Source organism: Heterodontus francisci, chromosome 10, assembly GCF_036365525.1.
Source record: "Heterodontus francisci isolate sHetFra1 chromosome 10, sHetFra1.hap1, whole genome shotgun sequence".
Classification (NCBI taxonomy): domain Eukaryota; kingdom Metazoa; phylum Chordata; class Chondrichthyes; order Heterodontiformes; family Heterodontidae; genus Heterodontus; species Heterodontus francisci.
The window spans coordinates 12,896,066-12,912,401 of NC_090380.1; the positions used below are offsets into that span (position 1 = coordinate 12,896,066).

Consider the following 16,336-nt stretch of genomic DNA (forward strand, 5'->3'; position numbering starts at 1 on the left):
CAGCATCTTCCAAACCCGCGACCTCTACCACCTAGAAGGACAAGAGCAGCAGATACATGGGAACACCACCACCTGCAAGTTCCCCTCCAAGTCACACACCATCCTGACTTGGAACTATATCTCCATTCCTTCACTGTCGCTGGGTCAAAATCCTGGAACTCCCTTCCTAACAGCACTATGGATGTAAATACACCCCAAGAACTGCAGCGGTTCAAGAAGGCAGCTCACCTTCTCATGCACAATTAGGGATGGTCAATTAATGTTGGCCTAGCCAGCAACACCCACATCCCCCAAACAAATTAAATAAACATTTTAACCACGCTCTGGGTAAAGAAAGTTCTCCCGAATTCTTTATTGGATTTATTCCTGACTATCTTATATTTATGGTTTTATTTATACAGATCATGCTCTTCAAGTGCTTACTCCTGGCGTAATTTTATTTTCCCCAACCCTTTTACCCTGACAAATATTCAGCAGAGTAATCTAAGGCTTGCCCAACATGACGTGGAATGGCATTGCTTGCTGCAGTCTATTTGCACTCGTGAGTACAGTGGACATATAAACGTTCCTTTGCTGCAATGTGAACGTATTGGGCTGGACTATGTCCTTAGGTTGACTCACCAGTTATAAGCAGACTGTTTTAAGTGGCAGTGTTAATTATAAGTAACCTTTTTTTCTGTTCATGGAATGTGGGCATCACTGGATAGGCCAGCATTTATTGCCCATCCCCAATTGCCCTCAAACTGAGCAGCATGCTGGGCCTTTTCAGAGAGCATTTTTTTTTTAATAAGAGACAACCACATTGCTGTGGGTCTGGAGTCACATGTAGGCTAGGCCAGACCAGGTAAGGATGGCAAATTTCCTTCCCTAAAGGACATTAATGAACCAGATGGGTTTTTACAACAATCGACAATGGTTTCATGGTCACCATTAGACTAGCTTTTTAATTCCAGATTCATTAATTGAATACAAATTTCACCATCTGCCGTGGTGGGATTCGAGCCTATGCCCCCAGAGCACTAGCTTGGACCTCTGTATTCCTGGTCCAGTGACATTACCACTAGGCCACTGCCTCCCCTTAAAGACTATAAGATGCTCCCTTTTGTTTCTGACACTTCAGCTCATTACCTTAACCTTTATATTTCATGTTCTTTTAACTTGATGAAACATTTTATTATATGACAAATAGACTATGGCAATAGGAATGCTCTCTTGGTAACTGGGGATGATCTGTTTTTCCTTGACTTTGCTTCCACGGATTCACTGGATAGCAGTCTGTTTCTGAAGAAGATTAACAAATGTTGGCAGGATCACTGTCGGCAAATGGTAAGTAGATGCCCTTTGAATACAAATATTATGTATTTCTGATCTTGGGGAAGACTTGTTCTCTTGATTTGGAGTATAACAATATTTCCTTACTTGTTGCACAATTATTTTTGCATTTAATGTCTCCATTCACCTGCAGATAATGATCAGGAGCATTTTCTTGTTTCTTGACCGGACCTACGTTCTGCAGAGTTCAATGCTGTTATCTATCTGGTGAGTTAATTGGAAAGAGGGCTGTGCTCACTTGTTAACTTCGAGTGAAGGAGGAATTTTGTCCTGGCTATTTTAGCCAGCAACTAAGCTGTCAGTATGCAGACTTCCAGGGTGCATGGCAGACATGAGTCTCTTTTCTCTCTGCACCCGCCTCCCCCGCCCCACCCTGCCCGCCCTTTCTGGTAGTCCACCCTGTGTAATTGGTGTTCGCCAGCCAGTATGTGCAGTTTTACTCTGCACTTTGCATGAATTTGGATGTGTTACATTTAATGGATAATTGCAGAACCAGTCAGAACACGTCTTTAGTAATGACATTGAGCCACTTGTTAAACTCTTAACCATGCGTTCATTGTGTTTGAGCCCCCACAACCCAGGGTAATATGCACATCTTTAGCGTGCTTTATTTTGCCTGCCTTGGGCTGTGAATCCTGTTATACCTTCGAGAAAGTTGGCTCCATTCTGCTTTTTAACAGCAATAGAGGTCTGTGTTGAAATTATTATGCTGTCCCTTTCATATGGCTTATTGCCAGGTTAAAAATACATCTGCTCTGACCCTGAAGCACCTTTAGATGATTTACCACATTAAAAATGTTATATAAATGCAATTTGTTAAAGAAATTCCTCCTAAATTCTTTATTTGATCTGTTAGTGGTGCTCATATATTAATTCTAATAGTTGCAGGAGTGTGCATGAATGCATTGATTTTGATATGGATGTAAATAATTGACTGGTTGACCTTTCCAGTGTTTTATGATGGTGTTGTGTTGGGCAATTGATGTGTCAGCTGAGGCTCCATGGGTAGCACTCTTGGATCAGAGTCAAAGGATTCGAGGTCTGTTCCACAGACTTGAGAACATAATTCAGACTGACAGTCCAGTGCAGTACCAAGGGAGTGCTGCAACGTCAGAAGGGCCATCTTTTAGATGAGACATAAAACCGAGACCCCATCTGCCCTCCCAGGTGCACATAGAATCATAAAATGGTTACAGTACAGAAGATGGCCATTAGGCCCATCATGCCCATGCCAGCTCTCTGCAAGAGCTACTTACCTAGTCCCACTCCACCACCTTTACCCCATAGCCCTATAAGTATTTTCTCTTCAGATAATTATCCAATTCTCTTTTGACGGCCTCGAGTGAATCTGCCTCCACCACACTCTTGGGCAGTGCATTCCAGATCCAAACCAGTGGCTGGTGTAAAAAAAAAAATCACATGACACTATTTGCAGAATAGAAGGAGCTTACTCCTGGTGAACTGGCCGATATTCATCCTTCAACCAACTCCACTAAAACAGATTATTTAACCATTATCTCATTGCGCGCTCTCTCCGGCCCTCGCGCGCGCTCTCCGGCCCTCGCGCGCGCTCTCCGGCCCTCGCGCGCGCTCTCCGGCCCTCGCGCGCGCTCTCCATCCCTCGCGCGCGCTCTCCGGCCCTCGCGCGCGCTCTCCGGCCCTCGCGCGCGCTCTCCGGCCCCCGCCCGCCCCCGCTCTCTCCCTCCGTCCCCCGCCCGCCCCCGCGCTCTCCCTCCGTCCCCCGCCCGCGCTCTCAGTCGAATGCTGGCAACTGACTCCCACAACTTGTGATCAATGTCACAGGATTTCATGTCGCGTTTGCAGACGTCTTTAAAGCGGAGACGTGGACGGCCGGTGGGTCTGATACCAGTGGCGAGCTCGCTGTACAATGTGTCTTTGGGGATCCTGCCATCTTCCATGTGGCTCACATGGCCAAGCCATCTCAAGCGCCGCTGACTCAGTAGTGTGTACAAGCTGGGGATGTTGGCCGCCTCGAGGACTTCTGTGTTGGAGATACGGTCCTGCCACCTGATGCCAAGTATTCTCCAGAGGCAGCGAAGATGGAATGAATTGAGACGTCGCTCTTGGCTGGCATACGTTGTCCAGGCCTCGCTGCCATAGAGCAAGGTACTGAGGACACAGGCCTGATACACTCGGACTTTTGTGTTCCGTGTCAGTGCGCCATTTTCCCACACTCTCTTGGCCAGTCTGGACATAGCAGTGGAAGCCTTTCCCATGCGCTTGTTGATTTCTGCATCTAGAGACAGGTTACTGGTGATAGTTGAGCCTAGGTAGGTGAACTCTTGAACCACTTCCAGAGCGTGGTCGCCAATATTGATGGATGGAGCATTTCTGACGTCCTGTCCCATGATGTTCGTTTTCTTGAGGCTGATGGTTAGGCCAAATTCATTGCAGGCAGCCGCAAACCTGTTGATGAGACTCTGCAGGCACTCTTCAGTGTGAGATGTTAAAACAGCATCGTCAGCAAAGAGGAGTTCCCTGATGAGGACTTTCCGTACTTTGGACTTCGCTCTTAGACGGGCAAGGTTGAACAACCTGCCCCCTGATCTTGTGTGGAGGAAAATTCCTTCTTCAGAGGACTTGAACGCATGTGAAAGCAGCAGGGAGAAGAAAATCCCAAAAAGTGTGGGTGCGAGAACACAGCCCTGTTTCACGCCACTCAGGCTAGGAAAGGGGTCTGATGAGGAGCCACCATGTTGAATTGTGCCTTTCATATTGTCATGGAATGAGGTGATGATACTTAGTAGCTTTGGTGAACATCCGATCTTTTCTGGTAATCTGAAGAGACCACGTCTGCTGACGAGGTCAAAGGCTTTGGTGAGGTCAATGAAAGCAATGTAGAGGGGCATCTGTTGTTCACGGCATTTCTCCTGTATCTGACGAAGGGAGAACAGCATGTCAACGGTCGATCTCTCTGCACGAAGACCACACTGTGCCTCAGGGTAGACGCGCTCGGCCAGCTTCTGGAGCCTGTTCAGTGCGACTCGAGCAAAGACTTTCCCCACTATGCTGAGCAGGGAGATTCCACGGTAGTTGTTGCAGTCACCGCGGTCATCTTTGTTTTTATAGAGGCTGATGATATTGGCATCGCGCATGTCCTGTGGTACTGCTCCCTCGTCCCAGCATAGGCAAAGCAGTTTATGTAGTGCTGAGAGTATAGCAGGCTTGGCACTCTTGATTATTTCAGGGGTAATGCTGTCCTTCCCAGGGGCTTTTCCGCTGGCTAGAGAATCAATGGCATCACTGAGTTCCGATTTGGTTGGCTGTATGTCCAGCTCATCCATGACTGGTAGAGGCTGGGCTGCATTGAGGGCAGTCTCAGTGACAGCATTCTCCCTGGAGTACAGTTCTAGGTAGTGCTCAACCCAGCGGTCCATTTGTTTGTGTTGGTCAGTGATTATGTCCCCCGATTTAGATTTGAGAGGGGCGATCTTCTTGATGGTTGGCCCAAGAGCTCTCTTCATGCCATCATACATTCCTCTGATGTTTCCGGTGTCTGAGGCCAGCTGAATATGACTGCATAGGTGTTGCCAGTAGTCATTTGTGCAGCGCCTGGCTGTTCTTTGGGCAGTGCTTCTGGCTGTTTTAAGTGCTGCGGATTGTGATAGTTGTTAGAGTATAGCTCATATCCATGTGTGATTATCTGTCTTAGTTCCATGCAGAAGGAGTTGATTGTTTTTTTTCGTCTTAGTAGACAATGGATGTGGATTATAGTGCAAGAGGTGTGTGACTTGTCCTCCATTTTGTTGACAGCCAATGTCCCAATCTTTTAAATTTATTCCAAGTTTGATAACTTTTCAGTTTGTTTATGTATTTTCATGGCTAGACTCCTGATGAGTATGACAGTAGGAAATGTTTTAAATATGCAGCAAATCAGCATCTAAACTAGTTAAGCAAGGCAGGAGCCTCTTCACAGCACTGCCAACGGAAAGTTTAAGAGCATACCTCTCGACTGAAAAGCACAGGACCTTGATCTCAAATGTAGGACATTCTTGCTCTCACTTGCTCGCTGTTTAGTTCACCTTCACCATTCTCAACAACTCCCTTTCTCACTGCATCTTGATCCTTAATTTCTTCTATCTGCTTCTTGGTTTCTCTCTTGCTGCCACTCCCATTCTCTCTTTCTGTCTGCCACATTCTCCCCAACTCCCTCCAGCCTCTCTGACTTGCTCTTTTCCCCTTTTCTGTCCCTATCATTCATTCTCTTTTATTTCCACTGACCCATCTCACTTGCATTCCTTCTTCCCAACTTTTTGAGATGCTGAATCTGAACTGGCATAAATTGATCTTGTTACATTACCATTACGTAATATTGAAAACAGTTGAAAATAAAACCAATCTATTCCCTAAAATGAATGCTTAAATAACTAAACTGATGAATATATCTATTGTTTCAATCCTTCAGATTAAAATTGCAAGTTACAATTTTTGTGTTTTGATGCAAGATGATGTCTCGGTTTCATCATTGCTGTTACTCCCTTGTGCTCCTTGCAGTGTTGCGTATGAAGCTGTTTTCCAGTAATAACAAATCCTGTGCTTAAATACTTCTAGGGATATAGGTTTAGAGCTTTTCCGAACCCATGTCATCAACGACAGAATTGTACAGAGCAAAACCATAGATGGGATACTTTTGTTGATTGAAAAAGAGCGAAATGGGGAGGCTGTGGACAGAAGCCTGCTCCGAAGTTTGCTGAGTATGCTGTCAGACCTGCAGGTAAGGGAAGTTTTTAACTCTCAAATGGACATTTTCTTCCATAGAAGCCTCCACTAGTTAGATTTTGCATCAAACAGGTCTACCAGGAATCATTTGAACAAAGGTTTTTGGAGGAGACCAATTGTTTATACGCAGCAGAAGGACAAAGACTAATGCAAGAGAGGGAGGCAAGTAACCGAGATTCTTAACAATTCTTAACCAGCGCTCTGTTTGGGTCCAGTGTTCATTTTTCACTTTCAATTTTAATGTTCTAAATCTAGGTGCCGGAATATCTTCACCATGTAAACAAACGCCTGGAAGAAGAAACAGACCGAGTAATTACTTATCTGGATCAAAGCACGCAGTAAGTAGTTGTCCTTACTTTCCCTGCAGTGTCCCATGTGGAATGTACTTAGCTGGTTATTTACGAAATGGCGAGCATAAAAAGGTGGATTAATTAATCATCTTCTCCAAAGGAGGTCTGCATGGAAGGTTGATGTAGATTCCTTGTGTGGAAACATAGGGCCATGTCTGCTACTTTTTGCTTCTCTTTTAACTCATGGCTGTCCCTAGTGCCAGGCTGTGCCCCTCACACAATGTATTGAGTTTTAGAACAGAACACTAGGTGCTGAGTCTTTCATGAATTTTAAAAGTCTGGGGCTGAATTAAAACAAGATTTCTCTTTAATAGGACATGGCTGTCCCAGTGGGAATTGGTTCCGCTGAATGAAAGTGTGTAATGTAGAACTGGATGTGTACAGATGGCTGGAAAGAGAGGTGGAGGCAGGGTGAGGATATTAATCATGTGATGAGGCATTATTGAATGTTATTAACATGATAGAAGTGAGAAACAGGAAGGGTTGCAGTGAGGAGGCCTGGGGCTTGGTGCAGTGTGAACAGCAAGCTTGCGATACTAATTGTGCTGCTCTCTCATCTGTTCATCAGGAGGGAGGACAATGAGGAGACAAACCTCATGCTGCTATTGCCAGAAGTATATTTTGTGACAGACTAGATACTTCTAGTTCAATACAAGATAACCCTGCAAGTCAGCAACCTAACATATAGGGTAGTGCACACCAGACAAGCAACAGAAAGCTTACCAGTGCTTGATACTGGTAAACTGTGTGGTTTTTAGTTAAATGGCAATAGTACTTCTACAGGTTCCTAAGCATGAGCTCTTACTTACTTGGCTTAAGTTCTCTGGAACTGTAAGTGAGGTGTGTCTCTAAATGGAGAGAGTGTGTATAAATGCAAACTCTACTTGTGTGATCTTGGCAATATTTCGTTTGGAAACCCTTCTGCATGGCGATGGTATATTGGACACTTCTGGCCAAGAAGAATGACCACATGGGCGGCTATCAATAGAATGTCTGGAGTTGAGTGATGAGGTTAGCTGGGGGCTTGTAGTTAGTATCAGGAGCATTGGTGGATCCAGCTGCTTGAGTCATGTGTCATAGGCAACCTTTGAGCCATTGGACTTTCCCCACAGAGCGACAGAGAACTGTGCTGCTGAACTACAGCCAGTGTTGGTGTCTCTACTTGTAGTTTGGAGCCCTAAACTATTATGATGTCCAAGCTGTTTTTTAGTACTTATTTTTTCCTCTTGGCCACGGACATTGTAAGATCTCTTTAGAGCCGTGTGATTTCATGGACTGTATCTGGCATCTGTAAAACAGTTCTCCAGTAGAATAAACACCTTCAGGAGGCATGGGGAGACAATTCAGGGACAGAGCAGGTGCCACCTGCAGAGATTAAAGAAATACCAATTTGTCTATGAAAAAAAAATACTGATGTCATCTTGGGAACATAATCAAAGTAAAAAGATCATATTATATCTTGTCAGCTTTATAAATGTCAGCTGGGAATTAAAGTAACAGCACACTGTGCAGTGATTAATTCACAAGTGCTGGTCATAACTTTAGTTTGTAATATTGGTGGAGTTGTGCTGACGTGGGTCATCGCCTCACCCATATTCTGGTGACAAGGCCAAAGATATTGGGCAGGCCCGTTACTGGCCCACCAGAATTGTACTCAGACCCCCTGTGGAGGTTGCTTATGTACTCTTGTTTTGATTTTGGGCCTATTTTGTTTATTCCTTGCGCGATTTGAGACTGCTGATTCTTGGTTCAGAGGCTCTACCTGTCTGCAGCAGTTTCACTGGGACCAGTTTATTGGTATGCATTATGAGGCTTGTCTGAACTTTTCACCATTTTCTCATTCTCTGTATGATATCCTGTATTTATCGTCTGTTTTTTTATTGGTAGGGAGGGGATTGTACATTTTCAAAAATGAATAGTTGGATGCATTTGTGATTTACAGAAAATGGTTGATTGCCAGTGTTGAGAAGCAACTTCTTGGTGAACATCTGACAGCTGTTCTTCAAAAAGGTAAAAGAAAAAATGACATAATGGAGTAGTAGATAGTGAAGGGGACTGTCAGAGAATACAGCAGAATATAGATAGACTGGAGAGTTGGGCAGAGAAATGGCAGATGGAGTTCAATCAGGGCAAATGCGAGGTGATGCATTTTGAAGATCCAATTCAAGAGTGAACTATACAGTAAATGGAAAAGTCCTGGGGAAAATTGATGTCCAGAGAGATTTGGGTGTTCAGGTCCACTGTTCCCTGAAGGTGGCAACGCAGGTAAATAGAGTGGTCAAGAAGGCATACGGCATGCTTTCCTTCATCGGACGGGGTATTGAGTACAAGAGTTGGCAGGTCATGTTACAGTTGTATAGGACTTTGGTTCGGCCACATTTGGAATACTGCGTGCAGTTCTGGTCGCCACATTACCAAAAGGATGTGGATGCTTTGGAGAGGGTGCAGAGGAGCTTCACCAGGATGTTGCCTGGTATGGAGGGTGCTAGCTATGAAGAGAGGTTGAGTAGATTAGGATTATTTTCATTAGAAAGACGGAGGTTGAGGGGGGACCTGATTGAGGTGTACAAAATCATGAGAGGTATAGACAGAGTGGATAGCAAGAAGCTTTTTCCCAGAGTGGGGGATTCAATTACAAGGGGACACGAGTTCAAAGTGAAAGGGGAAAAGTTTAGGGGGGATATGCGTGGAAATTTCTTTACGCAGAGGGTGGTGGGTGCATGGAACGCTTTGCCAGCGGAGGTGGTAGACGCGGGCACGATAGCGTCTTTTAAGATGTATCTAGACAGATACATGAATGGGCTGGAAGTAAAGAGATACAGACCCTTAGAAAATAGGCGACAGGTTTAGATAGAGGATTTGGATCGGCGTAGGCTTGGAGGGCCGAAGGGCCTGTTCCTGTGCTGTAATTTTCTTTGTTCTTTGTTCTTTGTTCATACAGTCGCCACATCGTCAGAGCTAATGGCCTTCCTCACTATCCCTGGTTACCCTGCAGCCATGAATCAGTAATCCCGACTATATCATACCCGTTTACATCTATTTGTGCGATTAATTCATCCACTTTATTGCGAATGCTCTGTGCGTTAAGACACAAAGCCTTATGGCTTGTCTTTTTAGCATTACTTGTCCCCTTCCCACTATTTTTCATTGTGGCCCTGTTTGATTCTGGCCCTTGATTTCTTTGCCTAGCACTTTTCTTATTCCCCTTACTGTCTTTTGTTCTTGTCCTTGATCCCCCCTCCTCTGACTCCTTGCAAAGGTTCACATCCCCCTCCCATTTTAGTTTAAAGCCTCCCCAACCACTCTAGCAAATACTTCCCCTCGGACATCCGACCCGGCCCTGTCCTGCCCAGGTGTAACCCATCCAGTTTGTACTGGTCCCACCTCCCCCAGAACCAGTCCCAATGTCCCAGGAATCTAAAACCCTCCCCCTCACATCATCTCTTCAGCCATGTATTCATCCAATATATCCTGCTATTTCTACTCTGACTAATATGTGGTACTGGTAGTAATCCTGAGATCACTACCTTTGAGGTCCTACTTTTCAACTTACTTCCTAACTCCCTATATTCTGCTTTTAGGACCTCATCCCTTTTTTTTTCCTGCGTCGTTTCTACCAATGTGTTCATCTTCCCCCTTCAGAAGGTCCTGTAACCGCTCTGAGACATCCTTGACCCCAGCACCAGGGAGACATCCTGGAGGGTCGTTTGCAGCCACAGAAATGCCTATCTATTCCCCTTACAATTGAATCCCCCTATAACTATTTGCAGTCCCACACTTTTTACTCCTCCCCTGTGCAGCAGGGCCAAACGCGGTGCAACGAATTGGGCTGTTGCTGCTTTCCCCTGAGAGGCCATTCCCCACCAACAGTATCCAAAGCAGGGGAATAGCCACAGGCTATCAAGGCCAGCGTTTGTTGCCCATCCTGAATTGCCCTTGGCAACTGGCTTGCTAGGCCATTTCAGAGGGCAGTTAAGAGTCAGCCACATTGCTGTGGGTCTGGAGTGACATGTAGACCAGACCAGGCAAAGACAACAGATTTCCTTCCCTAAGGGACATTAGTGAACCAGATGGGTTTTTACAACAGTCAATGATAGTTTCATGGCACCATTACAAGGAATTTTCAATTCCAGATTTTTATTAATCAAATTTAAATTCCACCAGCTGCCATGTGGGATTTGAACCTGTGCCCCCATGGAATTAGCATGGGCCTCTGGATTACTAGCTCAGTGGCATTACTGCTACGCCGCTGTCTCCCCTTTTAAGACCTTCCTTAAAACACACCCAAAGCTTTTGGTTGCCCTTCCTATTCTGCCCTTTGGTTTGGTGTCCTGTGCTTCCTGTGCTCTGTGAAGCTCCTTGGAACATTTTTCTATGTTAATGGTGCTATCTAAGTGTGGTTGATGGTCAGCACAGACTCGGTGGGCCGAAGGGCCTGTTTCAGTGCTGTATCTCTAAACTAAACTAAGTGTACGTTGTTGGGGTATTAGTTGAGAGTGGCAGTTGTACATTACTTCATAACTGTTTATTGTTCCAGGTCTCAATCACCTACTTGGTGAAAACAGAATAGCGGATCTCACGCTTCTTTACCAACTATTCAGCAGGGTTAAAGGCGGCCTGCAGGTTCTTTTGCAGCATTGGAATGAATATATCAAGGTATTGGTTCAAAATGTTGAATAAGTTGATCCTTTTGAAGAAACTGACCATATTTTACATGTAAAAGCTATGCTAGTTCCATGCTCAGTTGGAGAATGTGTAATGCGGGTCCAAGTGCAGCTCATCTGTGCAGAATATCCTCAGCCAGTATGCCCAGGAGTTGATCAACTAGATGCAAACTCCTATACAATGAAATATTAGTGCACTGGATATTGTGGTTCCACCTTCAAAGTCACAGCCTTAAAAACATCTAGATCATATTTAACAGCAGGAGTGAAGCACTGGGAAAGGCTTCCCTGATTGGCTATAGAATTGTTACAAGTATATGCCTCTCCAGTTGAGAGAGAACATGCCTTATGTGATGGCAGATTGATTTCTGTAGTTTTGTTGCCATAGAACTCAGTAGTTTATTTTTTCACCTAAAGGAGAAAAAGGATATAGAGTTTGCATTTTTAAATTTTACTTTGTGCTTTAATGTACTTTTCTTCCTGTTCTGGGCCACCTGCATGCCACACAACTGCTCAGGAGGAAGTGTGAGCAGTGGATGTTCTAACCTCCCTCTTCTATCATGGTGACCCCAAGATGAGCTTCTGACCACGTAGAATCATAGATTGGTTACAGCACAGAAAGAGGCCATTCAGCCCATCGTTGTCTGTGCTGGCTCTCAGAAGGAGCAATTCACCTAGTGCCACTCCCTGCCTTTTTTCCCTGTTCTTCCTTTTTTGATCCAATTCCCTCTTGAATGCTCGATTGAACCTGCCTCCACCCCACACTCAGGCAGTGCGCTCCAGATCCTAACCATTCGCTGTGTGAAAAAGTTCTTCCTCATGTTGAAATTGCTTCTTTTGCCAACCACCTTTAAATCTGTGCCCTCTGGTTCTCGATCCTTCCACCAATGGGAACAGTTTCTCCATATCTATCCTGTCCAGATCCCTCATAATTTTGAATACATCTATCAAATCTCCTCTCAACCTTCTCCCCTCCAATCTATCTTCATAACTGAAATTCCTCACCCCGGAACCATTCTTATGAACCTTTCCTGCACCCCTCAAGTGCTTTCACATCCTTCCTAAAGTGTGGTGCCCGGAACTGGATTAAATTTCGTCTGCTACTTGTCTGCCCATTCCACCATCTATATCCTTTTGAAGTTCTACAATATCCTCCTCATAGTTCACAATACTTCCATATTCGCATCATCACTAAGTCAGCTTATTTCCACCTCTGTAACATCGCCTAACTTCACCCTGTCTCAGCTTATCTGCTGCTGAAACCCTCAACCATGCCTTTGTTACTTCTCAACTTGACTATTCCAATGCGTTTCTGGCTGGTCTCCCACATTCTACTCTCTGTAAACTTAGGTCATCCAAAATTCTGTTGCCCGTGTCTTAACTCGCACCAAATCCCATTCCCCTAGCACTCCTGTGCTCACTGACTTACATTGGCCCCTGGTGAAGCAAAGCCTTGATTTGAAAATTCTCATCCTTGTTTTCAAATGCCCCCATGGCTTTTCCCATCCCTAACTCTATAATCACCTCCAGCCCCACAACCCTCCTAAATATCTGCGTTACTCTAATTCTGGCCTCTAGAACATGCCCTATTTTAATTTCTCCACCGTTGGTGGCCATGCCTTCAGATGCCTAGGCCCAAAGCTCTGAAATTCCATCCCTAGACCTCTCTGACTTTCCTCCTATTAAGACTCTCCTTAAAACCTACCTCTTTGACCAACCAATGGTCACATGTCCTAATATCTCTTTAGGTGACTCGGTGTCATGTTTTGTTTTATAACACTCCTGTGAATCACCTTGGGATGTTATGTTAAAGGTGCTATATAAATACAAGTTTTTATTGTTGAGGTGGGGTGATTTTCTTTTCTCCTGATGGGAGCCACTCTAGGATATCAGCTTTTGATGCTCTCCGTCCTGGTGAAATCCCCTTTATGCATCCTCAATGGTGCATATAGACAGCAGCCCCTCTTGTTCGTGGTGCATTAGCTCCTGTGGCAAATCATGATGTTTTGGAAGGAGTCTCCATACTGACAGTAGGGACCCATGGACCATTTCTAGAGTGACTAGTAAATTCAGCACGACTCTTCACACATGTAATATTTGTCCACCTAAACTTAGAGTCTCAGGTTTATGGTTATTGATTTTTTTTCTATGTAAAGTGGGATTTACTTTCCAGACCTTTGGTACTACAATCGTGGTTAATCCTGAAAAGGACAAGACAATGGTTGAGGAGCTACTAGACTTCAAAGATAAAGTAGATCATGTCATTGAAGTGTGCTTTGTAAAAAACGAGAAGTTTGTCAATACAATGAAGGAAGCTTTTGAAACTTTTATCAACAAGAGAGCAAACAAGCCTGCTGAAATGATAGGTATGACTGATCTCTTATTTTGTAGTGTGAAGTATTTAGTAACTATGACAATGAGTCTCAAACTGGTGCAATACTTCCCAGTGGCACTACAGACCTTCCTGTGTGAGTGAACCTAACTGCTCGGAGAACTTAATTTCTATATTGTTTATCCAATATAGATTGCTGGTTTGACCCTTCCAAAAGTTTTGTATATGGAATTATTGTTCAATACTGAGTCCCATCTTTCATACTGCAGCACCTTGACACACCCTGCTTCCTTAACATTGGGAGCAGTTAGTCTATCATCAAAAACAATTCTGATTGGTGCAGATGGCTCATAGATTAAAACATGATACAAATCAGTTAAACGAGCCTTGCTGATTAGCTCAAATCTGCGATTGACTAAAAATTAACTGATCAAATAAACACAGTCTGTTAAATCATTACAAATCGATCTGATTAGACTATTTCCTCACTTATACCACCAGAGACGATAAAAATAAAATTTAGAATACAATAACTACAAAAAGAAAAAAAACAAGTGTGGGAATAAATCACAACACTCATCAGTGGCCTTACCCATTTTGTCTTTCAACAGTTTAAACAACCCTAGTCCATCCACAACTTCACTTTTGGGCCTCAGACTTGTATTCTGCTGTTCCTGCGCTTCCATCCATCAGATGGGCTAGTCATTCAAAATGAGGGCTTCGAGAACTACTTAAATCCAAAGGCCTGAGGCCCAACTCCAGGTTCTGATGCCATGTAGGGAAGAACTTTGCCTTTATCACGTACTCCCCCTGAGTTAAAGGAGTCAAAAGCTCCACAAGCCAAGGGAAGCCTAGCACTGACCCAACACGTGTGTAAATACATGGAACTGCCAGCAGTGGAATCCCCAGTGTGCTGTTTGCCACATAGGAACTCCAATAATTTCAAAGACAAAAAACTGCACGTCGATGAGGGCTGGGCAATGCTGTCGTTTTTTTGTTGGTTCTGTTCTACTGTGTTTTTCTTTGCAGTTTTCCCCCTCACTGAACTTGGCTATATTCATGAGCACAGCTGGTCAGTACTGGGACAGAGTTGACACAAAGAGGCCCCTGAAGTGTCACCTCTGTCCATATTTTGCCACTTGGAAAAAAAGTGGCACCTGTTTCCTGGTTTGCCACTATATTTCTGTGTTTCTTGAATTTGTGCCCATCTTTGCCTTCATACTTTTAATATATTATAAAATATAATATATTTGGTATATTAGTATAATGCTGTACTTGCACGCTCTTTTTCAGGACAGACAATTTGTTGTAGGTCTTTTCCCAACTCCTGTATGTTTTGAGCACAGCAGCAATATCAGATACCTGGTGTTGCACACTCTGGCTGCTAACACCTCGAACAATGAACCCCATTTGGTTATTGCACCACTGGTCTCGTCAGTAAAACTAGCCTCACTACCTGGATGTGAAGCTGTAATTTTGTTGGACATTCCTTTCCTCCTGTATTGGATTTCTATTCATCTGCCCTCACCAGCGCCCCCACCCCACTCCCCTCCACCTTCCCCCACCATTAGTATAGATCCTTCAGTCATTGAGATCTCCTAGTCCTCTTTCCTTCTTTCCACCTTTTAAAAAATCTCTTCATAGGCTGTCATTTCAGCCAAGTTGTCTGCCCCATTTCCTGTACAGTCTTAGGACTGGATTTTACCAAGCCCACAATGTCGGGCTCTGTGGTGGGGTGGGAGGGGGGGCGTGGGCTGGAAGATGGTTGCAGCAGAGGCCCACCGTGGAGGCTGATGCTGGAAGAGCCCGGCCCAATACCCCCCGGCAGCAGCCAGGCTTCGTGGCCGATTACCACCACACCGCCCCGTCTGCTGGGCGACAGGACCTCAATTTCAATATTTAAATCAATGACATGAATAAATATAAATGAACTTACCTGCAATCTTCCAGGCCTGCTGCAATACTCAGTGCAGCGGCTGACACTCGCGCACCTTCAGATCCCCGTCTGGGGGAAGCTGGAGGGGAGGGGGGAGGAGTTGAGATTTCCAGTGCGGGTGTGGGGGAACGGGATTCAATAAATGTAATGAATGCAGGGGATGGTGGGAAGGGGTGAACTTTAAACTTTGTGCAGTGTGGTGGGGGGGGCAGGGGAGCAGTCAGATTTAAAATGTAAGTGTTTTGGGGAAGGAAAGGGCAAATAGTTAATGTCATTGTTATGGGGTGGGGGGGGTGGAGAAGAGAAGTTAAAGTTTTATTTGATAAATTTTGGGAGGGGTGTACCTTTAAAGGGCTGTCTGCCCTTTCAAAAATGGCGCCAGTGCCTGCGCACAGGCAGGTGATGCCATTGCCGGGGACAGACAGCCCACCCCCTCCACATGATTGGTGGGGGGGGGTGGTGGGGTGTGGGCCACCCCAGCTATTTAAATGAGCAGCCGCATGGGAGATCGCGGCAGCTCTTTGGCATGCAGGCCACCATTTTTCTGAGCCCGCCACCATAAAATCCAGCCGTTAGTATTTTTCCAGCATGGAAGGAGGCCATTCAGCCTGTCATTCCTTTACCGGCTGTCCAAAACAGACGGACACTTAATCTTATTCTGCCCTTTACCCCACTTAATATATAAAGGAGTCTGGCATATACTGTCAGCTTTTGAGGTGTTTTGCAGTTTAAAGTTGAATTTTTTTAAATTATTAGCCAATGTGTGAATTGATTGCTTCATGTTTCGGTGCAGAATGAGACTGAATCATCACTAACGTGAGCTTTGGTTTGTTTCTAGCCAAGTATGTCGATTCCAAATTGCGAGCTGGTAACAAAGAAGCAACAGATGAGGAACTAGAAAGAATGCTGGATAAAATCATGATCATATTTAGATTTATTCATGGTGAGTTCTCATTGTTGATTTGCAGTTTTATTGAGAGTC

General features: G+C 44.7%; 1 protein-coding gene across 1 annotated transcript in view; it reads left to right on the plus strand.

Moving 5' to 3' along the window:
* LOC137374296 (cullin-4A-like) overlaps positions 1–16,336 on the plus strand; it is a 91,045-nt gene that overhangs the window by 44,366 nt on the left and 30,343 nt on the right. The window contains exons 4-12 of the mRNA XM_068040118.1: positions 1,257–1,326; positions 1,466–1,539; positions 5,905–6,067; positions 6,145–6,234; positions 6,328–6,410; positions 8,365–8,432; positions 10,960–11,078; positions 13,260–13,452; positions 16,193–16,297. Of these exons, the coding sequence (XP_067896219.1) occupies positions 1,257–1,326; positions 1,466–1,539; positions 5,905–6,067; positions 6,145–6,234; positions 6,328–6,410; positions 8,365–8,432; positions 10,960–11,078; positions 13,260–13,452; positions 16,193–16,297 (965 nt within the window). The remainder of the gene's footprint in view (positions 1–1,256; positions 1,327–1,465; positions 1,540–5,904; positions 6,068–6,144; positions 6,235–6,327; positions 6,411–8,364; positions 8,433–10,959; positions 11,079–13,259; positions 13,453–16,192; positions 16,298–16,336) is intronic.